At 55.5% G+C, this 22,635-nt stretch overlaps 1 protein-coding gene across 1 annotated transcript in view; it reads right to left on the bottom strand.

The window, feature by feature from the left end:
• The window catches only part of NOTCH3 (notch receptor 3), a 36,238-nt gene that overhangs the window by 2,868 nt on the left and 10,735 nt on the right, over positions 1 to 22,635 (bottom strand). Inside the window, exons 11-32 of the mRNA XM_086698817.1 lie at positions 22,283 to 22,516; positions 22,052 to 22,162; positions 20,900 to 21,092; positions 20,672 to 20,823; positions 20,324 to 20,437; positions 19,692 to 19,847; positions 18,037 to 18,262; positions 17,409 to 17,610; positions 17,109 to 17,262; positions 16,505 to 16,689; positions 15,805 to 15,937; positions 15,459 to 15,716; positions 15,258 to 15,376; positions 14,352 to 14,917; positions 12,321 to 12,653; positions 10,194 to 10,348; positions 9,892 to 10,114; positions 8,798 to 8,882; positions 6,216 to 6,378; positions 4,307 to 4,611; positions 3,884 to 4,031; positions 298 to 395 (exon numbers count right to left, since the gene is read on the bottom strand). Coding sequence (XP_086554943.1) covers positions 298 to 395; positions 3,884 to 4,031; positions 4,307 to 4,611; positions 6,216 to 6,378; positions 8,798 to 8,882; positions 9,892 to 10,114; positions 10,194 to 10,348; positions 12,321 to 12,653; positions 14,352 to 14,917; positions 15,258 to 15,376; positions 15,459 to 15,716; positions 15,805 to 15,937; positions 16,505 to 16,689; positions 17,109 to 17,262; positions 17,409 to 17,610; positions 18,037 to 18,262; positions 19,692 to 19,847; positions 20,324 to 20,437; positions 20,672 to 20,823; positions 20,900 to 21,092; positions 22,052 to 22,162; positions 22,283 to 22,516 — 4,313 coding nt within the window. The remainder of the gene's footprint in view (positions 1 to 297; positions 396 to 3,883; positions 4,032 to 4,306; positions 4,612 to 6,215; positions 6,379 to 8,797; positions 8,883 to 9,891; positions 10,115 to 10,193; positions 10,349 to 12,320; positions 12,654 to 14,351; positions 14,918 to 15,257; positions 15,377 to 15,458; positions 15,717 to 15,804; positions 15,938 to 16,504; positions 16,690 to 17,108; positions 17,263 to 17,408; positions 17,611 to 18,036; positions 18,263 to 19,691; positions 19,848 to 20,323; positions 20,438 to 20,671; positions 20,824 to 20,899; positions 21,093 to 22,051; positions 22,163 to 22,282; positions 22,517 to 22,635) is intronic.

Raw genomic sequence — 22,635 nt, 5'->3', positions numbered from 1 at the left:
CTACTAAGCATTTTGCAAATGCGTTATTTCAGTGAATCCTCAGGAGACAACAACGAGGTGGGTACTGTTGCCTCCCCACTTCACAGATGAGGACACTGAGGTTCAGGGATGTTCAGCAATTTGCCCAAGGTCACACAGCAACTGCCACACGCTTTCTCCTCTAATCCACTGTTAGAGGCGGTTAGGTCCAAATCCTAACTTGGCTGCAGGCAAATGAATGCCCCCACTAACCCACGCCACCCTGCTCTTTGCCATATTTAGGGCTGACTGCCTGGTGGGTCAAGGGCTGGGGCTCACCTTGCTATCCTGCATGTCCTTGTTGGCTCCATTTTTGAGCAGGGCCAACGTGGCCTCCACATTGTTGACGGCTGCTGCCCAGTGTAAAGCTGATTTCCCTGTGGGGGGGGGGGTGGGGGGAGAAGTTAGGGTTAGGACTAAGCTCATTTGCTAGGGTCCCACGGCCGGGGGACAGAAAGTGTCTAGAATATGGCCTGGCAGGCAGGCGGGTGGGGGGACCTCCCATGAGAACCTGATCATGTGTTTGGGTCCCTATATGTGCCGACCTGTGGGATGATGCTCTCTGTCCAAGAGAGACACTGTGCGTGTATGTGCACACCTACAGTGCGTGACTCTCCATACACAGGCGGGGGTACTATGTGGACCTCACTCGGTTGTAGCTAGCGCTGTGCCTGTCCCATGCAGTAGCCACCAAGCACACACTGCTCTTTAGATTTACACTGATTAAAATTAAACAACACAGCTGCCACGACCACTCAACAGGGAAAGGCTAGCCTTCTCAATAAACGGTGCTGGGACAACTGGATCTCCACGTGCAAAAGAACGGGGCTGGATCCCTACCTCACACCAAATACAAAAATCAACTCAAGTGAATCAAATATCTACATGTAAGAGCTCAAACTATAAAACATTTAGAGGAAAACAGAGGAGTAAAACTTCATGACCTTGATTTAGGCAAAGGATTCTTAGCTAGGACACCAAAAAAAAAAAACAAAACGACAACAAAAAAAAAAACAGTAACAACAGAAATAGATAAATTGGATCTCATCAAAATTAAAATGTCTGTGCTTCTAAGGACACCATCAAGAAAGTGAAAAGAAAACCTACAAAATGGGACAAATCTTTATAAACCATGTATCTGATAAGAGACTTATACCAAAAATATATAAAGAAGTCTTCTAACTCAAGAATAAAAAAACAAAAACCCAATTTAAAAACAGGCAGGGACAACCAGGTGGCTTAGTCATTTGGGCGTCTGACTCTTGATTTTGGCTCAGGTCAAAATCTCACCATTGTGGAATCAAGCCCTGGGGTAACCTCCATGCTGAGAATGAAGCCTGTTTGGGATTCTCTCTCTCTCTCCCTCTTTCTCTGCCCCTCCCCTACTCGTGCACATGCTCTCTCTCTCTCTCTCTTTCAAATAATAAGTTAACTTTTTTAAAAATGGGCAAAGCATCAAAATAGACATTTTTCCAAAGCAGATATACACATGGCCAATAAGCACATGGAAATATGCTCAACATCATTAGCCACCAGGGAAATAAAAATCAAGACCACAACGAGATACCAATTCACACCCACTAGGAAGGCTGTAACAAAAGACAGTTAATAACAACTATCTACGAGCACGTGAAGAAACTGGAACCCTCATGCACGGCCGGCAGGAACGTGACACAGGGCAGGCACTGTGGAAAAGTCTGGCTGCTCCTCACAAGATTCAACACAGAGTTACCATATGACTCAGCAATTTCGCTCCTAGTTGTGTACCCAAGAGAAATGAAAACATATGTCTACACAAAAACCGGTACATGAATGTTCATAGGAGCAGCAGCCAATGAATGTTAGGAAACATTCAGAGTAGGAAAATCCATACAGAAAGTATGTGTTTAAGTGGTTGCCTACGGCTGGGAAGGTAAGGAGATTGGAGGGTGTCAGCTAATGGTGAGGGCTTCTCTTCCAGGTGGTGAAAATGTTCTCAAATTTACTATGATGAGGGGCGCCTGGGTGGCTCAGTCGGTTAAGCGTCCGACTTCGGCTCAGGTCATGATCTCACAGTTCGTGAGTTCGAGCCCCGCGTCGGGCTCTGTGCTGACAGCTCAGAGTCTGGAGCCTGCTTCAGATTCTGTGTCTCCCTCTCTCTCTGCCCCTTCCCTGCTCATGCTGTGTCTCTCTCTGTCTCAAAAATAAATGAACATTAAAAATAAATAAATAAAATAAAATTTACTATGATGATAGTTGCACAACTATGTGATTATACTAAAAGCCACTGGATTTCATACTTTAAATGGCTGAATTGTATTGTATGTGAATTACATCTAAATAAAGCTTTTTAGGGGCGCCTGGGTGGCTCAGTCGGTTGAGCGTCCGACTTCAGCTCAGGTCATGATCTCACAGTTCGTGGGTTTGAGCCCCACATCAGGCTCTGTGCTGACCGCTTGCTCAGAGCCTGGAGCCTGCTTCAGATTCTGTGTCTCCTTCGCTCTCTGCCCCTCCCCCACTCACGCTTTGTCTCACTCTGTTTCTTAAAAAATAAATAAATGTAAAAAAAAATTTAAACTTTAAATAAATAAATAAATAAATAAATAAAGCAAGCTTTTTAGGGGCGCCTGGGTGGCTCAGTCGGTTAAGCGTCCGACTTCAGCTCAGGTCATGATCTCACACTCTGTGAGTTCGAGCCCCACGTCGGGCTGGGGGCTCGGAGCCTGGAGCCTGCTTCGGATTCTGTGTCTCCCCCTCTCTCTGCCCCTCCCCTGCTTGCACTCTGTCTCTCTCTGTGTCAAAATAAATAAAAACATTTTTAAAAATAAATAAATAAAGCTTGTTAAAGAAAGCAGGCAAAACAAAGGTTAAAAAATTAAATGAAACAAAACATTTAGCTCTTCATTTGCCCTAGCCACACTTCAAGTGCTCAAAAGCCACCACATGTGGCCAGGGGCTACCACATTGCTCATCACAGACCAAGAATGATTTCCATCAACACAGAAAGTCCTACTGGACAGTGGTTCTCCAGAGCCACAGTTCTCAAACAGAGGTGATCCCCCGACCCAGGGGCATTTGCCAATGTCTGGAGACATTTTTGGTTGTCGCAGCTGGGGAGTGGGGTGCTGCTGGCATCTAGTGGGTCAAGGCCAGGGACGCTGTTTAATATCCTACATTGCAAGGACAGCCCCCAGCACAAAGAATCATCCAACCCCAAGTGTAAATGGTGCAGAGGTTGAGAACACCTGCTCCAGAAAGGTCGGGATCTGTGCAAGCAAGCCACCTCCACAGAGATATTTGCCATCACGTATGGATGGATTTGGCCAATTTGCAAATGTACTATACCAGCTTTCCAGCAGAGGGCAGCATAGTAAGTTCTTCTGCTAAAGCAAACGGAAATGAAGTGTCTTCGGGAAGGCCACCTTTTTCTAAGTCACGGAGGTGTCATATGGGCTAGCAAATGCCACACACACACACACACACACACACACACACACAAAACATGTGAGTGTAAGTCCACATCAAAACTCTGTTACACGTGGGACACCTAGGTGGCTCAGTCGGTTAAGCATCCGACTTCGGCTCAGGTCGTGATCTCACGGTTCGTGAGTTCCAGCCCCGCGTCGGGCTCTGTGGGGACAGCTTGGAGCCCGGAGCCTGCTTGGGGTTCTGTCTCCCTCTCTCTGCCCCTCCCCCCACTCACACTCTGTCTCTCTCTCAAAAATAAAAAATAAACATTAAAAAAAAAAAACAAAAAACAAAACACTCTGTTGCACGTGCGTGAGTTTCAGTGATTGGGTCTCAGTGTGGGTGTGAGTTAACACTTACAGTTAGGGCCCAGGTGCCCCCTCTCAGCCTCCACCCACGGCTACTCCCCACAGCGTACCAAGCTCATCCACAGCATTGACATCAGCGTGGCTGGCAATGAGTTCTTCCACCATGCCCTCCACCGCCAGACGGGCTGCGAGGATTAGCGCCGTTGAACCATCCGCCATGCGGGCATCCAGGTCTGTGGAGCGGTTCCGGATGAGAATCTAGAAGGGAAGGTGTGCAGAAGGGAGAGTCACGGCAGGAACAGAAGGACCAGGTACATCTCCAAGTCCCCTGAGCTCCCCAACCCCCACGTCCCCTATAGACTCCGTGAAGTCCAGGAAGCAGGTACCCGCCAGGCCCCATACTCCCACAGACCCCCATTTAACAAATGAGAAAAGCAAGCTCCGTCTCGTAGGACCAGGGCTCAAACCCAGGCCTGGCTGATGCCTCATGTCGGCTGCCAGCTCCGAAGTCCAAAGGGGCAGGTCCACCTCACCTGGAAGACGCCTTGGGCATCAGCGGTGACAGCAGTGTGCAAAGGAGTGCGGCCTGAATGGTCCTGGGCATTGGTGTCTGCCCCGGCATCCAGCAGCCGCTTGGCCGCATCGGCCCGGGCATAGCGGGCAGCGAGGTGCAGGGCTGTCTCGCCCGTGCGGTCAGTCCGTGCCCCAAGCTGGGCTCCCTGGCAGATCAGGTCTGAGATGATGCTGGCTGACGCGTCTTCTGCCTCATCCTCCTCGGTGGGCAATGGCTCCAGAGCCCCGCCACAGAAAGAGGCCAGCATCAGTGGGGTGAAGCCGTCTGCAAAGGCCAGGAATGTGTCACAGGGAGGTGGGCACAGGGGGCGTTGCCAGTGAACGCGACTGAGGGCATTGCATTAGCAGGAAGCGGGACACAAGGGTCACAAGAGGGAGCGACGAGTCCTCCCATCTGCACCCACGTGTGCACGTGTGTACACATGCACATGCGTGTGCATGCACGCACACACAGACACGCATGGCATCTGTGCCAGGTACCCGAGAAGCCAGGGCAGGATAAGGATGCACGGGCAGGTGACCTGTCACAGAAGGGCTCCCAAGGCAGATACAGGACAAGGGAAGGAGGAAGAAGCAAGCGTTCAACGTCAGGCAAATTCCCAGGGGGTTATTTCAGCCCTATCCTGAAAGGGGACTCAGGTACCGCAGAGGTGTAATCCCGCTTGAGGCAAAGGAGCTGTGTCTTTCACGCTCCCCCACCTGCTAGTGAAGAACCACCCCAGGGGGCGCCTGGTGGGTCAGTTGGTTAAGCGTCCAACTCTTGATTTCGGCTCAGGTCATGATCTCATGGTTCATGAGTTCAAGCCCCGCATCAGGCTCTGTGCTGACAGAGCGCAGAGCCTGCTTGGGATTCTCTGTCTCTCTCTTTCTCTGACTCTCAAAAATAAATAAATAAACTTTAAAAAAAAAAAAAAAGAACCACCCCAGAGACATAAAATCCCGGGCACTTCAGGCCCTGGTGGCCTGAGGAATTTCAAAAAAGAGCCATCAGTGCAGGTCATTTGGAATGAAAGCAAAACGACCTGGGGGAGGAATACCCCGAAATGCAGGAAAGACGGATCCGAGAGAATCCAAATAATGTGATCTGCTACACTCTGCATGAGCATTTGCTTGTTTCCCTTAGGGAGCCATAAGCACCCCATTTTCCATCCTCAAGCCCCGAGTAGAGCTAAACCCAATCCTTGGCTCAAGGAGAGGCATTAGGCCCAGACCTGCAGTCAATCTGCATATTCCAGCCCCCAGGTCACACTGATTAGTTGAGGGATGGGCAGGTGACTCTAGTCCATCCAATCAGAACTCATCCTGGGACTCTTGCTAGGGTAACTGGTAATGAAGGTTTTATTTTTTTCTTTTTAATGTTTATTTATTTATTTTGAGAGAGAGTGAGCATGGGTGAGTGGTCAGAAGAGGCAGAAAGAGAGGAGAGAGGAAAGAGAGAGAGATTCCCAAGCAGGCTCCATGCTGTCACCACAGAGCCTGGTGTGGGCCTTGAACCCACGAACTGTGAGATCAGGACCTGAGCTGAAACCAAGAGTCAGATGCTTAATTGACTGAGCTACCCAGGCGCCCTGGTAATAAAGGTTTTACAAGGTTGGTCAGGCCTGTGGCTATCATGCCCCCCGGAGAAAGCCTCCTCGGGCTGGAGTCCTGGACCCAAATATCCATGATGCTTTCGGTTACAAGAGCCAGTAAATCTCTCGTTTTACTTAAACTAGTTTGAGTTGGGCTATTATGACTTACAACCAAGAGTCCTGATTAACACACACCCCCAGACAGACCCAACTCTCCCCAGGACACAGACCCAGATGCAACTTTTCCCAGGTAGGACTGGTAAGGGGATCCTTGGAGGGGGAAGGCATCACCACTGACCTGGGCCACGCACATTGACATCCACGCCATCAGCATCCACATCGCCCTGTGGGGGCGTCAAGGCCATGGCTGGTGCCACACGGATGTCAGCTGCAACCAGGTGGTGTTGAGTCCACTGGCGACAATCCACAGCATCCTCGGCCCCCACGCCAGGGTCCTCTACCTGGAGGCACAAGGACCCAGGCTCTCACAAAGAGTCGAGAGATAGAGGGACAGTCTGGGCATCCTCACAGCTTTCTCTCCTGGAGATGCACACACGGCCCCAAGAAACCACGAATATCCTGCTTCTTTTCTACATATGGAAACAGGAAATTGACATACCGGAGCTCAGAGAACCCATAAAAGGAAGACGTGGGATTTTAATCTGGGTAGGAAGTGGGGAGGGCTGGGAATCCAAGGTGGGTGATCAAGGAAAAGACACGGAGCACAGCCCCTGTCAGTAGACACTTGTCTATACCCTAGACGCGAACACGCTGAAAACGAAATTGAGAGAACAATCCCATGACAACAGCATCAGGAAGAGTAAAACATTTAGAATTAAATTTAACAGAAGAAATGCAAAATTTGCATTCTGGAAACTACAAATCACTAGTAAAAGAAATGCGGGGGTGGGGGGCTGGTCCTTCAAGGATCAATTTTAGTCTGAGAAAAGGCTGAATGGGTGGGAGAGAAAGAGAGAAGCAAAGAGAGGCCCTGTATACCACGTGGGACTCCTACCCAGTACTGTGAACATGAATATGAGGTATCAGGACAAAATAGACACAAATGTATCAGTTTACCTTCACAAGCATAGCACCTGGGCCCCTAGCAGGAGCTTGATAAATTTCAGATTCAGGGTCCAAGAGGCATAGTGATGTTATGGAAATAGGACATTATGTTCTTTTTTTTTTTTTTTTTTTTTGGTAGTTTTTAATTTTTTTTCTTCTTCAGTATATTTATTTTGAAAGAGAGAGAGAGAGAGAGAGAGAGAGCATAAGTGGGGGAGGGAGAATCCAAGCAGTTTCCACACTCTGGACTGAGCCCAATGTGGGGCTCGATCTCAGGACCTCAAGATCATGACCTGGATGAAATCAAGACTTGGACCCTCAACCGGCTGAGCCACCCAGGTGCCCTTCAGGACAGAATATTCTTAACTAGCCTGCCAGGACATTTAGGAGCCCTCAGGCACCAAACACAGCCTGATCAAGCCAGACCTGAGCTTAAGGACCCAGGCGGAGAGTTGAATTTCACGAAAGGGGAGAGCCAGGTGATGGACAGCTGTCCCAGCCTCCCTGATCCTTTCTGATTAGCTGTCCATCACCTGACAGATCACGTTAGAGCTCTGAGCTTCTCATTAGCAAAATCAGGATAATGCTGTCATTCTGCAATGCCAAAATGCCATCAAAAACTTATTGCATGGGACACTTGGGTGGCTCAGTCGGTTAAGCATCCGACTTTGGCTCAGGTCATGATCTCATGGCTTGTGAGTTCGAGTTCTGCGTCGGGCTCTGTGCTCACAGCTCAGAGACTGGAGCCTGCTTTAGATTCTGTGTCTCCCTCTGCCTCTCCCCACACTTGCACTGTGTGTCTCTCTCTCTCTCAAAAAAAAAAAAAAACAAAAAAAAAAAAAAAAAAACCCTATTCTGCTATCTACTTAATACCCACTTTGGGATAAGAAAGAAAAAGAACAGCCTGAGGTGAACAGATTTCTTCTAGCTGTCAATTGTAACAGATGTCTCCATTTCACAAACATTAAAATCTAGCCAGGGAGAGGCGGCTGAGAATTGAGATGTATATCAACAGCTGCTTTACAGGGTCCTTCGAAAGACAAAATAGGATGCTGCTTGCGTGTGTTCAAGACATCTAGCAAGTATTAGGGAATGTTGGCAGGAACGTGTTACAGACTGAACTGTTGTCCCCCCAAAATCATATGTTGAAGCCCTCACCTCCAGCAAACAAGAGTATTTGGACAGAAGACCTTTAAGGAGATAATCAAGGCTAAACAAGGTCATAAGGGTGGGGCCCTAAACCAACAGGACTGAGATCCTTGTAAGAAGAGGAAGAAACCCCAGAGCTCTCTCCCTCCATGCACACAGAAGAGCACCACGTGAGGACACACAGAGAAGGCGGCTGTCTACAAGCCCGGAAGAGAGCCCTCACCACGACCCAACCCTGCCAGCACCTTGTTCCCTGACTTCCAGCTTGCAGAACTGTGAGAAAAGAAGTATCTGTCATTTAAGACCCCCAGTCTGTGGTATTTTGTAACGGCTGTGTAAGCTGACCAAGACAGAACCCACGGGTGCGGCCCCAGTACAGGAAAGGGTGTTTAAAACCAGCTCAGAGCACTTTCAGGCTGGGCACCCTGGACAAAGTGGGACCCCACAGTGAGAAAGCAGAGTTGCTGTCTAGGTCAGGGGCTCCGCTCCAGAAGACCCCACACGGACCTGGGAGCAGGGCCCTGGTTAGAGAGGGGCAGGATGGGGCGGCCACCATGACTGTTCCCCAGAGCCAGGGAGAGCGGAGACTTCCCGCGACTCTCCCACTGACCATCAGGGGCCCTCCACCCAGAACTCCGAGGGCAGGGGTCAGAGAAAGGACACCACCTTCAGTCGCTTCGCTTCTGGGCACTCAGTGTCTATCCAGTCTGTGGCCACCTGCCCCATCAGACTCTCGCTCTTGGCCATGTTCCTGTGGGCACAATGGGAAGGGGGGAGGGGAGAAGAGACAATTGAGACATGCAACCTGGAAGGAGGATTTGGGGTGGGGTCAGAGACGAGCCCCCAGAGGCCAGCTGGGGTTGGGTTCTGGGGTCCAAGATACAGAGTCCAAAGAGAGGCTGCAGGACGAAGTTAAGGTCACTGGGGGGGATAGTCAGGGGTTATGACTGGTGGCAGCCAGGGTCTTAAGGTGGAATCGGGGAAGGGCCAGGAACGGGGTCAGGGGTCAGATCAGTGGGCTGTGGGATAGGTGAGGGTCACAGGCATACAGCAGAGAATACACAGGATGACATCAGGAGTCATGAGGATGTAGTTATCCTCCCCACAGGTAAGGATGCAGCCAGGATTAAGTAGGTTGTACAGAAGAGTCAGGAAGTCATGGGGTCGCAGGAGAGGGGTACATTCTGGGGTTAGGGCAGGGCAGGGTTGGGGGGTCTTGAGGGACAGATAAGGGAGTTGGAGGCGAGGCCCAGGGCCAAGGCCAGGACTGAGGATCATGGAGAATGAACACTGAGTTGGGGGTGGAAAGAGGGTCAGAGGTGGGGTCAAAGGTCAGGGTGGGTTAGAGCCAGAGGTGGTATTTGGGGGGGGCGGTCATAGACAATAGGGTCAGGGCTCAGTAAGGGGTCGGGGTGCAGATAAGGATCATGAGGCCAACAGTCACGTGGGAACAAATCTTGAGTATCTTGGTGAAATTGGAGAGGCCATGATCAAGGCAGGGTCAGGGGGCGGTCAGAGCAGGATTCGAGTCAGGGGAGCGGAGATACAGGACATGGGGGTCAGGGGGTCACAAGTCAGGGGTGCCCCCCCCCCCCCAGGATCATGGAGTCGGTCAGTGGTCAAGGGGACGCGTACTGGGGCCTGGGCTGGAGTCTGAAGCTAGGGTCTGGTGGGGATGAGAGGTCAGTCGGGTCAAAGTGGGCTCAAGGGCTCCCAAGCCCCGGCCCCAGTCAGCCACCGGGAGTGGGCGGGGTCCTTACTTCATGCCCAGCGCGTCTTGGCCCACGGGCTCCCGGCGGCCCTTGTGGCCGGCAGCCACATCCTTGTGGAGCGCGAAGCCCTCGGGGAACCAGAGGGTGCTGTGCTCACGCTTGCGCCGGGCCACCATGACGCCCAGCACGAGGATGGCCAGCAGGAATACGGCGCTGGCGGCCAGCAGCGGAAGCAGCGGCATGCTCGGCTCCGGCAGCTCCAGCGGCTCCCCTGCGGGGTGGGAAGCAGAGGGCTTCAGCCCCGGGCCGGCTGCCCCACCCCCCCACCCTGCCACCAGGCCAGGCCTCACCTCGCACGGCCCGCAGCGGGTACGGGAAGTCAAGGCGTTCCACCGCCGACAAGGCTCCCAGGTAGTCGGCCGCACTCTGGGCGTCGGGAAAACAGTGATCATTCTCCGGTGACTGCAGGCACAGCCGGTTGTCAATCTCCAGCATCACCACAGAGCTTCGGGGACCCAAGGGAAGGACGGGGGGAGGGGGGGCTCAACCTGCTGCCGGCCAGGCACGGAGCCCCATGCCCTGGACTCAGAAGAGCCGTCTCCATGCACCACGTTGGCAAGGCCCCCCTCACCACGCCCCCCAACCGAAACCAGTCTTGCTGTGGCCACCAGTGTCCCCCCAGCCACGAATCCAGTGGGCACTGGGCACTGTTTTCACATCAAGATCTCCAGTGATGCCAGTCTCCTTTACCAGGCCGATGCGTCCATCTCCCAACTACTGTGAGTGCTGACTTCTAACAGATGACCCTCAGCAAAGTGGGGACCTCTTCACGTGGGAGGGGACACCCCTTAGGGCAGCCCTCAGCCGGTGACTGGCTGATGTGGGGGGTACAAAGGTGCCCTCCTGTCACAAGGACTCTGAAGCGCCGGTCATGCTCTAGAGCTCCCTGAGGTCAGACTGAGACTCCTTCTGCCTCGTTTGCTCTCTGCCACATCCTGCTTCTCTCTTTCCCTCTCTCCTGAGAGTGCCCCTTCCGAATGGCACATATATCTGAATCCCTGCCGCAGGCTCGGCTTCCAGGAACCCAGCCCTCCAAACTCCATCTTGCCTTGAGATCCTTAGTGCCACATGGCCTGGTTCTCCTCATATCTCCCTGGCTGCTCCTTCTCCTTTGTTTTTTTAAACATTTTCCACGTATTTTCTCTAATTTTTTTTTTTTTTTTTAAGAGAGAGAGAGAGAGAGAAAGCGCAAGTGGGAGAGGGGCAAAGAAAGGGGGAGACACAGAATCTGAAGCAGGATCCAGGCTCTGAGCTGTCAGCACAGGGACTCAGGGCTCGAACTCCCGAGCTGTGAGATCGTGACCCGAGCCAAAGTCGGAAGCTTAACCGACTGAGCCACCCAGGTGCCCCAACTCCCCTTCTTCCTGAGCTGATTTCCCTCAACCAGTCTTTATCTCACTGTTCTCAGATCATTCTTCTGTCCCCACTCCTCTGAGTCCCTCCCAGGGCTCCAACACCCTTTTGTCTTTCTTGTCCATGTCTTCAGCCTCTGGCTGTCTCCTGGGGGGCCTCCACGACACCCCCAGACTCCTCAGATTCTGCAAGCCTGAAAGTGACCCCTGTTTATCACCCTGTGTCCTTTTTCTTGACGAGACCCCTCCAGTAACCCCATCAATGCACCCAGGGACTAGCACATCATGTCCCTACTCCAGCCCTACCAGGTCAGAGCCCCTGCCCTCCATCTCTAGAATCCAGCCCTCCTCTGTCAGGGGCCCCATCCCAGCTCAGAGGCCACACCTCCCTTCTGACCGCTCTACCAGGCCACCATCAGGAAAGTTCTCTGATTTCCATTTGTAAAAAACTAAAAGTACGAATGCCCTTAACCACTCTGCTCCCCAAGGACCCTTGCCAGTAGCCGGAAGTGTTTTGGGTTGTCCCATCTTGTGGTGGGAGGGGATGCTACCTGCATGTAGTGGGTGGAGACCAAGCATGCTGCCGCTAAGCATCCTACAGTGAGCCAGACAACCCCCCCACAGCAAAGCGTGACACAGCCCCGTGGGTGTCTCAGTTGGTTAAGCATCCGACTTCAGCTCAGGTCAAGACCTCAGGGTTCGGGGTTCAAGCCCTGCGTTGGGCTCTGTGCTGACAGCTCAGAGCCTGGAACCTGCTTCAGCTGGCGTCTCCCCCTCTCTCTCTGCCCCTCCCCCACTCGTGCTCTGTCTCTCAAAAATGAATAAACATTAAAAAAAAAAAAAAAAAAAAAGGAAGGAAGGACCGAAGGGATGATCCAGCCCCAAATGTCAACAGGCTGAAGTTGAGACGCGCTGGACGCTCTCCCAAGACGACTCTCGAACACGTTAAGGGAAGTGAAACACGCACATTAAGGGAAGTGAAACACCCGAGACCTGATCAACACGGCTCCTTCGCCCCTAGGTCTGCACCTGCGGCGGGCTCCCTCAAGCGTGGGGGCCACTCACCCGATCACCTCCGGGGCCAGCTCCCGCCGGTTCCGGGATTCGGCGCCAGGGCCGGGCCGGTGGTACGGGAAGACCATGGCCTGACCGTGTTCGTCCAGGCGGAAGCGCAGCGACGTGCGCAGGATGCCGCTCAGCCGCTGCAGGAAGTCGGCGCTGGAGCGCAGCAGCTCCTCGGGCGGGAGCAGCACGGTGAGCACCAGCACGCCGCGGGCCAGCAGGGCGGGCACCTCGCCCGCGCAGTCCAGCCCGTCCCAGCCGCACTCCTCCGTGTTGCAGCCCTGGTCGCAGCGGCCGTCCGCAAAGTGGTCCGCACAGTACTTCTCGTACACGGGGCTGGGGGAGGGGAGGATGGGGTCAGAGGTCATCCAACCACACACCAGAGGGAGCCCAGACTCCGGACACACGGGGCGGGGGGGGGGGGGGGGGGGGGGGGGGGGGGGTCGAACAGCGAGAGGAGGCCGAGAGAGGGAGAACTAGAATGTATCCGGCACGTGCCAGGCTTTCTGCAAATCCAGCCATTCCTTCACGAACTATTGATAAATAACTAACTATCGACAGAGGCCTGCGGGGTGCTGGATATGGCTGTAGGCACCCAGGATGTGGCTCCGACACAAATCCTTGACCCTGGAGAGCAGGCATTCCAGCGGGCAGAGACAGACATTAAATGAGATGGAAAGAGCAGAAAACAGTCTTCCAACTGTACACGAGTGAAAGCTAAATGTAAAACACACACACACACACACACACACACACACGGCCCTTTTTGGAACTAAACGCTAAGGAGAAAAATGAAGCGGGGGGTGTGTGGGGTGGCCAGGGAGGAGCTCCCTGAGAAGGGGCGACTGGTTGAGCAAAAGCTTCAAGGAGATGAGGGAGGAGCCATGTGGCTTCCTCAAGGAAGAGTATTCCTGGTGGAGAGAACAGCCGGTCAGTGCAAAGACCCTGAGGTAGGATCAAGCCTGGGGTACCTGAGAAATGGCAGAGGCCAGGGTGAGTGAGGAGGGGAGTGGGGGACAATGAGGACAGGGACATAAAAGTGAGACAAGGGTTCTAGGCAAACAGAGGGACAAAAGAAGTCGAGTTGGGGGCACCTGGGTGGCTCAGCCGGTTAAGGGTCTGACTCTCGATTGCAGCTCAGGTCATGATCCGGTTCCTGAGTTCAAGCCCCACATTGGGCTCTGCACCGACAGTGCAGAGCCTGCTTGCGATTCTCTCTCTCTCTCTCTCTCTCTCTCTCTCTCTCCCTCTCTCTCTGCCCCTCCCCCACTCACGAGCGCCCTCTCTCTCTCTCTCTCAAAATAAATAAACTTAAAAAAAAGAGGCAGAGCACAGGGATGGACAGATGGAATGAGACAGAAAGACAGAGTTCATGAATAGACAGAGAGGGGCAGAGGATGGGCTGGGATAGACAGTAGGGGCATGGACAGATGAATGGGCATACAGAGAGGCAAAAATGGTGAGTGGATGGACAGAAGGACAGACAGAAGAGATACAGGGATGAACGTGGATGGAGAGGCACAGACAGATGAGGCACACAGACTGGCAGAAGAACAGACAGATGGGTGGACAGGTGCGGTCCACGGATGCACCAGAAGAGACGTAGACAGACACTTGGGTGTACGGAGGGATGAAAGCAATTCATGCATGGACAGAACGAAGTCCAAAGATGGACAGCAAGGATGCAGGGAGAGACCGATGGAGTGCAAAGGCAGAAAGAAAGGGCGCACAGACACACGGATGGACAAACAGGTCATGGCACGTGTGGGCGGAGGGACAGACCACAGTGGCACGTGGCTGGGTAGATGAGATGCACAGACAGACAAATAGCACTCGGCTGGGCAGACAGAATACACCAAGAAACAGAGGGGGCAGACGTATGAACAGTCCCTCAGTCTAAACACGGACTGACAGTGGGGAAATGAATGGACAGACAGAGAAGCGGGACCCGTGGATGGGCAGGTGTGGCTCAGGAACAGAGAAGACACGGACTGAGGCGAACGATCGAACGGGTGGCAGACGGGAGGGGCTCACTTGCAGGCGCGCTCCCGGCCGCCCGCGCGGCAGTCGAAGTTGTCATAGAGGCAGGCGGGCGAGCTGCAGGCGGGGTCGCAGCGGCTGTTGTTGAAGAGGCGCCAGCACTGCAGCGCCGCGCACTGCCGCCAGGGGTCGCCCACGCTCAGCGAGCAGTCGCCGCCGTCCCAGCCGCAGCCCGGGCTGTTGCACTCGCGGTCGCAGCGCTTGTCCCCGCTCTTGGCCTCGCAGGCGGCGCTCGGGCACAGCGGTTCCTCGGAGGCCTCGGGCGCCGCCGCGGGCACCTCGCAGCGCGGTCCGTCCCAGCCTGGCGCGCACGCGCAGCGGAAGAAAGGTGCGAGGGGCGCGGGGCCGCAGGAGCCGCCGTGGAGGCAGGGGGAGGCCAGGCAGCTGGCGTTGGCGGCCCCCGGCGGCGACCCCCGCGAGCCCCGGCAGGCGGGCCCCGACAGTCCCGGGGGGCAGGCGCAGCGCGGCCCACGGACCGTCTGCTGGCACGGGACGCCCGCCGGGCACTGCAGCTCCCGGCAGGAGCGCGCCACCCGCTCGCAACGCGGGCCCCAGAACGGCTGGGGTAGGGGAAAGGGAGGGGATGGAGGGATTTGGAAGGGTGGAGAAGAGAGAGAGAGGAGGATGGGGGGTCAGGGCTTGAGAAGGTTGAGGCTCCAATCTCCCCAGGTCCCTCCACACCTCTCCCCTCCCCCGCCCATTGGAGGCCCCACCTTGCAGAGATAAGCCCCGCCTTCCCCAGGAGGCCTGGGGCGCCATCCCCCAAAACACGCACACACAGTCTCCAGGTATTTTCAGTATTTCTCAGGAACCCCTTTCCCTTCCACTTCTCCCCTAAAGCCACGTCCTGCAACGTGGCCACGCTCCCACTCCTCTCCCAGGGGCACTGATGGGACCTACCGGAACGCAGCGGCAGGTAAATGTCAGCGCACCCCCAGGTCCTGGGCTGGGACGGCACTGGCCTCCGTGCTGGCATGGCTGGGACTCACAGGGAGACAGGACAGTCTGACAGCGGGGACCTGGACAAGCGGGAGCTGGTGGGTCAGCCACAGTGTGGGAACAGGGGCCGGATCCCAGGGCAGCCACCTCTCCCACGCTTACCTGTGAAGCCCGCACGACAAAGGCAGCGGAAGCCCCCACCTGGGTCCTGCAGACAGTCCCGGGTGTGTGCATCGTGGCAGGCACCCGGGTGACACTCATTGATGTCCGCCTCGCAGCGCAGGCCAGTGTACCCGGGGGGGCAGGTGCAGCGGAAGCCACCCACGAGGTCCACGCAGGTACCATTGTGCAGGCACCGGGGGCCCTGGTCCAGGGGTGGGCCTGGGCCACAGTCGTCCTCATTAATCTCACAGAGCACACCTTGGGGGGAGGGAAAGATGAGGGAGCCGTCGGGAAAGGATGGAGAGCCAGCCTCCCATCCTGTCCCCCAACCCCGGCCCCGGCGTACCCAGCGTTCCCGGGGGGCAGGAGCAGAGATAGCGGGCCACGAGGTCAATGCAGAAGCCCCCGTTCTGGCAGGGCTGGGAGGCGCACTCGTCCACATCATCCTCACAGTCGTCCCCGGTGTAGCCAGCTGGACACTGCAGCGATGTGAGACGGGGACCAGCACTGAGCCCGGGGGGACACAGATAATCCCCAGGAAGACACAGAGATGGCAGTGCAAAAGGACATACAGTGTTCAACACACGGAGGCATGTCCGGTGTGCAGAAAACAGAAAACAGGCACACGGTACAAGGGAACACATTCAGACACAGAGGACAGCCCCACACGGAGGGCTACAGGCACACCCAATGAGAGGGACACACACAAACGCACAGGACAGACACCCAGGAAAAACACCCACATACACCCAGACACATGGGCCCAGAGACACCAGCACGTGCGTTCACACCCAAAAAGACAGGGCACACAGAGGGATACGGGGCACATCCAGGACACAATCGAAGACAAAGACAGCCCGTGGGCAGAAAGTCCCTCAGATCAACCGAGAAATAGCCCCACGAGATGACACCCAGAGACAGAAAAGCAAAAAGCCAGACCTGCCTAGAGAGAGCCACACCCACACCAGATCACAGACACACACAAGTGTGTGCAGACACACCCAGCACGACTAGCTCCCCTCTCCTCGACTCTGGGGGCCCCTTACCTCGCACACATAACCCCCCATGTAGCCGCGGCAGGTGCCCCCATGCTGGCAGGGCTGGGCCAAGCAGGGGTCCACCTCCTGCTCACAGTGGCTGCCCGTGCGGCCTTCTGGACACACGCAATAGTGGGAATTGTCCTTGTCCACGCACTGCCCACCAGTCTGACACAGCTCTTCCAGCCGCACCCCTGCACAGAGGAGAGGTGTCAGGCACACGCGTGCCCCTCCCTGCCTGCATCACCAAACACCCCTGCTGGCCTCGGTCCCCGGGGTCTCACACACATTCCATCGTGTCGTCACACATCTGCCCAGACCGCCACCGTCTCAGTCACGGACGCACAAACACACACCCACACCCCAACTGCCCACACCGGCTCAGTCACACACAGCATCTCGGACGTCATCCCAGCTACCTCGTGGTGACAGAGGCATCTACACCATCCCGGCCCTGGCCAGCTGGCACACGGTCGCGCATCCACAAACGCTCAGCCACACACCCCATGCCGCCCACACGCCCTGTCATACCCCTGTTCGGCTCACATTAGCAAGAAGTATGTGCACGCACACCCTCCCGAGCCCCACACCCCGCCTCTCTGCTCCCCCTCACCGATCTGGGCTGCGGCCTCCCTGCAGGGCACACTCCGGATGTCACAGACGCGGCCGCTCCAACCCGGAGGGCAAAGGCAGTAGAAGGAGGCCCCGCTCCGGGCACAGCGACCCCCGTTCTGACAGGGCGCGTGGCTGCACCAGTCTACCAGCGTCTGGAAGGGAAGCTCTCAGAGTCTCAGCCTCTCAGCCACGACCCCCCTGGAGGCCGCAACCCCAGCTTCTCCAGGGTCCCGGCAGACCCCTACCCCAGAACAGCCCCTCCAGATTCCTCCCCCGCGTCCCCGGTGGCCACGCCCACCTGGCACTGAGCGCCAGTGAAGCCCTCCGGACAGGTGCAGCGGAAGCCAGGGTGGGCGGCCGTGCAGACGCCCCCATGCTGGCAGGGCCGAGAGACGCAGGGGTCGGCCTCGTGTTGGCAGTGTGCGCCCGTGTAGCCCGGGCGGCACTGGCAGCTGAACGAGTTCACGCCGTCCACGCAGGTCCCGCCATGGAAGCAGGAGCTGGAGGGGGCGGGAAGCGCAGGCTGGGTCAGGCTCCACCCCCATGCAGGCCCCGCCTTCTCGGCCCCTCCTGGGTCGGGGCACACTCCCTGACCCCCTAGGCCCACCCCCAGCAGAAGCTGCAGCCCCAGCAGAGGTCCCGCCCCGATCCTGTCCCTTAGCCCCAACTCACCAAGTCCTTGAGAGCTAAGGTGGGAGACACATGGAGGCCCCGCCCCGCCGTGGCCTGGCCCTGTCGGGGACCAGCGTCCCCTAAGGTGACCTCCAAACAGACGCCCTGACCCTTCCCGAACACTGCTCCATCACGGATCAGAGTTGTGAAGTGGGTGCCAAGCCGAGAACCCCCTTCTTGTCCCCATTCCCTCTCGCGTTGCACACCCCATCCGATGCCGTTGTCCCTGAGCCCCCAGCAGAGGCCCCACACACCTGGGGCTGCAGTCGGGTAGGTCCTGCTCACAGCGGAAGCCTCCATATCCAGGTGGGCACGTGCAGGTAAAGGAGGCCACGTGGTCGGCGCAGGTGCCCGGGCCACAGGGGCTGCTCAGACACTCATCCACGTCGCGGGCACAGCGGGGACCAGCAAAGCCAGGGAGGCAGGAGCATGAAAAGGAGCCCACGCCATCCTGGCAGGAGCCGCCATTCAGGCAGGGGTCTAAGGTCCGAAGGGAGAAGGCCTGGTCATACACCTGACCCCCCCGCCATCAGCCCAAGCTGACCCAGCCATGCCTTTCATCGAGGGGAACCAGGAGGAAACCAGGCTTAACAGGAAGCCGCACATTTGGTCAGAGGGATCAAATTCTGTCCCCTCTGTGGTTTCATCCTCTCCCTCATCTGGAAACCCCACCTATGTGCAAGGAGGAAGGGGATGGGGGAACCAAAAGGTCCCTTTGAGCCGCCAAGCACACGCTGCTAGTTAGGCCTATTTAATTCCTGGGCACAGCACAGAAGGCCTCCTCCAGACCAGGGCTGGCCAGTATAGTGGCCATTGGCCACATGTGGCTATTTAGCCCTTAACATGTACCTAGTCCAAACTGGGATGTGCCATAAAACACACACTGGATTTCTGATTTTGAAGACTTATTATTAAAAAAAAGGATGAACGGGGCGCCTGGGTGGCGCAGTCGGTTAAGCGTCCGACTTCAGCCAGGTCACGATCTCGCGGTCCGTGAGTTCGAGCCCCGCGTCAGGCTCTGGGCTGATGGCTCAGAGCCTGGAGCCTGTTTCCGATTCTGTGTCTCCCTCTCTCTCTGCCCCTCCCCCATTCATGCTCTGTCTCTCTCTGTCCCAAAAAATAAATAAACGTTGAAAAAAAAAATTTAAAAAAAAAAAAAAAAAAAAGGATGAATGTAAACATATCTCAGTAATCGTATATTGATTACATGTCGAAATAAATAACATTTTTATATATTAATTTAATTAAAATATATTATTAAACTTAATTTTTTTGTTGTTGCTTTTTTAATGTGGCTGCTAGAAAAATTCTAAGTGTAGATGTGACTTGCACCGTCGGTCTATCAGACAATGCTCCTGGAGGACTTCCTGGGGGCCTATTATGTCCTACTTAACGCATAATGTTAACTTGTTCGCAGCCAGAGGCAGTCTACGGGCTTCAGACACACCTGTGCTCCAATCCCAGCTCATCCCTCTACGTGCTTCGTGACCTTGGGCAAATCACTTGACCTCTCCGGGGCCTCAGTTTCCATAAAACGGGGAAAGAGTACAGTGAAGAGAAAATGGAAGCACAGGGGCGCCTGGGTGGCTCAGTCAGTTGAGAGTCCGACTTCGGCTCAGGTCACGATCTCACAGTTCGTGGGTTTGAGCCCCGCATCAGGCTCTGCGCTGACCACTTGTTCAGAGCCTGGAGCCTGCTTCTGTGTCTCCTTCTCTCTCTGCCCCTCCCCCCGCTCACGCTTTGTCTCACTCTGCTTCTCAAAAATAAATAAATGTAAATTTAAAAAAAATATTTTTTAATATAAAAAAAGAAAGAAAGAAAATGGAAGCACAGTGCTGGGCACACCGTGTGGGCTTAAAGAACATGTTCTCTAGAGCAGCACCCACCCCGGGAACTCCCCTGAACTCACTGGGGTCACAGTCATCGATGTCCTGATCACAGGAAGGGCCACTATACCCCTCGTGGCAGGTACAGCTGAAACTCCCCGCCAGGTTGGTGCAGGTACCGTGGGAGCCACAGGGTGAGGGGCCAGCACATTCATCCACATCCTGCTGGCATCGTGGGCCTGGTGATGGGGAATAAGGTAGTATCTAGGGTTAGAGGGTACAGGGTAGGGTCTGCGAGTACCTGGCCTTCGGGAGGAACCTGAAGGCTGAGATGGGTGAAGGCAGGAACACGCCATGCTCTCCTTAGCCTTTGTGTGTTTTGTACGTGCTATTCCCAAACTGCCTTCCCCCTTCCCTTTATTTCAGTGGGTAGTGAATGAATGCATTCTGATTGAGGTCAGCCCTTCCAGGGAGCTGCACCCAAACCCTCCACCTGAGTCCTAGCTTCCCCATCCCCAGATCCCTTCCTTTCCTCCAATGGGCTGCAATTGTCTGTGTTCTGCTCGGTCCCTTCCGAGACAGAGTCTTTTCTGTCTTCTATTTTTTCTGTAAGTTTCCCTCTGGGTCCCCAGCACCACTCAGTATGCAGCAGGGTGCAGAGGAGGTGAAGGAGAGGAGGAGAAGGAGGAGGAGGAGGAGGAAGCAGGTGGTATACCTTGCCAGCCAGGAGGGCAGGAGCAGACAGGCAGCTGGCCAGGGGCAGACTCACAGTGACCCCCATGCTCACAAGGGTTTGGAGTACAGGGCGATGGCAGCTCACACTGACGGCCTGGGGGGGGGGGGGGGCAGGCAGAGTGAGAGACTCGTGAGAGATTCCTTGTCCCCATCTCCCCCCAGGGTCCCCACCTTGATACCACCTCCAAAGGTCCTGGGGATGGGGGGAGAGGAAAAGAAAAAAAAAAAAAAAAAGACAAACGTAAAGGAGGGAGAGTGCAGCAGGAAGGACATGAGAAGGAAGAAGCGGGGAGGGAGAGCCTGGGGTGGGAACATGGGGGACACACACCCTGGACACCAGGGGGACAGGTACAGCGGAAGCCGATTCCATCACTGGTGCAGGTGCCACCAGACCGGCAGGGCTGGGATTCACAGGCATCTCGAGCAAGGCTCTGGCTGCATCGGGGGCCACTCCAGCCAGGCTCACACATGCAGCGGAACCTGGAAGGAAAGGCAGTCAGGGAATGCCTGTGGGCAGGGAGGCCCCAGGGGACCAGGGGATGGGGAGAGGCCTCACCCTCCGGGCGCATCGTGGCAGACACCGTGACTGCAGGGTTCTTGGGCACAGGGATGGCTCGTGGGAAGGCAGAGCGGGGGCAGGGAGCCAGGTGGGCAGAGGCAGCGGAAGCCATTTTCCCCATCCACACAGGAGCCTCCATCACCGCACGGGCTGGACGCACACTCGTTGATCTCCACGTTGCAAAGGGGCCCTGGAGAGCACGAAGGCAACTTCATCCCAGGACAAGGACGATGGTGCCAACGGGGAAGACAACCTTGCCCCATTTAGCGTGGCCACATCCTTGAGCAAAGACAATCTCATTTTCACAGTGCACGAGCTCTTGTACAAACTAGGGCAGCCACCTCCTCAACCTAGAGCTGCCTTGCCCTAGATCATACTCATCCCCAAACTTAAATGAAGTCACCTTCATTTTCACCAAGGATTACTTTGGCCCCATGAAGAAACACACCCATCCCTGAGTCCGGACACCCTCGTCTAAGTTCCAGGATAACGTTGAGCTGATATGGGGGCAACCTCAGGCCAATGAGAGAGCAAAGCCTCAGGACTAAGTGTGGACAATCTCATTGGACAAGCATATGCAAAGAGAAGGGCAAACTCAGCAAAAAAATAGGGTGATTTCACCTTTGCCCCAAAAAGACCCCCTTTCTGGGTGGCTCAGTCGGTTAAGTGTCCGACTTCAGCTCAGGTCATGATCTCTAGGTTGGTGGGTTCAAGCCCCACATAGGGTTCTGTGCTGACAGCTCAGAGCCTGGAGAGCCTGCTTCGGATTCCGTGTCTCCCTCTCTCTCTGCCCCTCCCTCACTCATGCTCTGCCTCTCTCTCTCTCTCTCTCTCAAAAATAAGTAAAACAGTTTTAGGGGCGCCTGGGTGGCACAGTCGGTTAAGCGTCCGACTTCAGCCAGGTCACGATCTTGCGGTCTGTGAGTTCGAGCCCCGCGTCAGGCTCTGGGCTGATGGCTCGGAGCCTGGAGCCTGTTTCCGATTCTGTGTCTCCCTCTCTCTCTGCCCCTCCCCCGTTCATGCTCTGTCTCTCTCTGTCCCAAAAATAAATAAACGTTGAAAAAAAAAAAATTAAAAAAAAAAAAAAAACAGTTTTAAAAATCGTATATTAAAAAAAAGACCCCCTTCCCATGGCAGGCACTTGCCCACCTGTGAAGCCAGGCTGGCAGACACAGTCATAGCGGTTGATGCCATCCCGGCAGACTCCAAAGGTGCAGGGGTTGCTGGCACAATCATCAATGTTCACCTCGCAGTTCACTCCTGGGGAAGGGGAACATGGCAGGGCTGGCCACCACTGAGCCCCACCAGGGGCACCGTTCCCAAACCCTCTGTGCCCCTCCAGATGTACGGTTTCTGCCCCAGCCCCGCCTCCAGCCCCACCTGTGGTGCCAGGAGGGCAGCGGCAGAGATACTTGTCCACCAAGTCTAGACATTTGCCTCCGTGGCGGCAGGGCTGGCTGCGGCACTCGTCCACCTGGCTCTCGCAGCGTGTGCCTGTGTATCCCGGGGCACAGGCGCAGGAGAAGCTGGCGATGCCATCCACACAGCGCCCGTGGTGGCACGGGTCCGGGGAACAGTCATCCACGTTGCGCTCACACAGAGTGCCTTCGAAACCTGGGCGGGGGGGGGGGGGGAACCAGAGGATCAGGCTCCACCCACTTGCCAAGGTCCTGCCCGCAGCCGTGGCTCAGGCCCAATCCTGGCCCACCTCTACCTCACGCCCTGCCCAGCTA

The sequence above is a fragment of the Puma concolor genome, chromosome A2 (genome assembly GCF_028749965.1).
Source record: "Puma concolor isolate L17-30 chromosome A2, mPumCon1.1.hap2, whole genome shotgun sequence".
Lineage (NCBI taxonomy): Eukaryota > Metazoa > Chordata > Mammalia > Carnivora > Felidae > Puma > Puma concolor.
The sequence above is the reverse complement of the archived record's forward strand: the minus strand, read 5'-3'. Positions and strand labels throughout refer to the sequence as shown.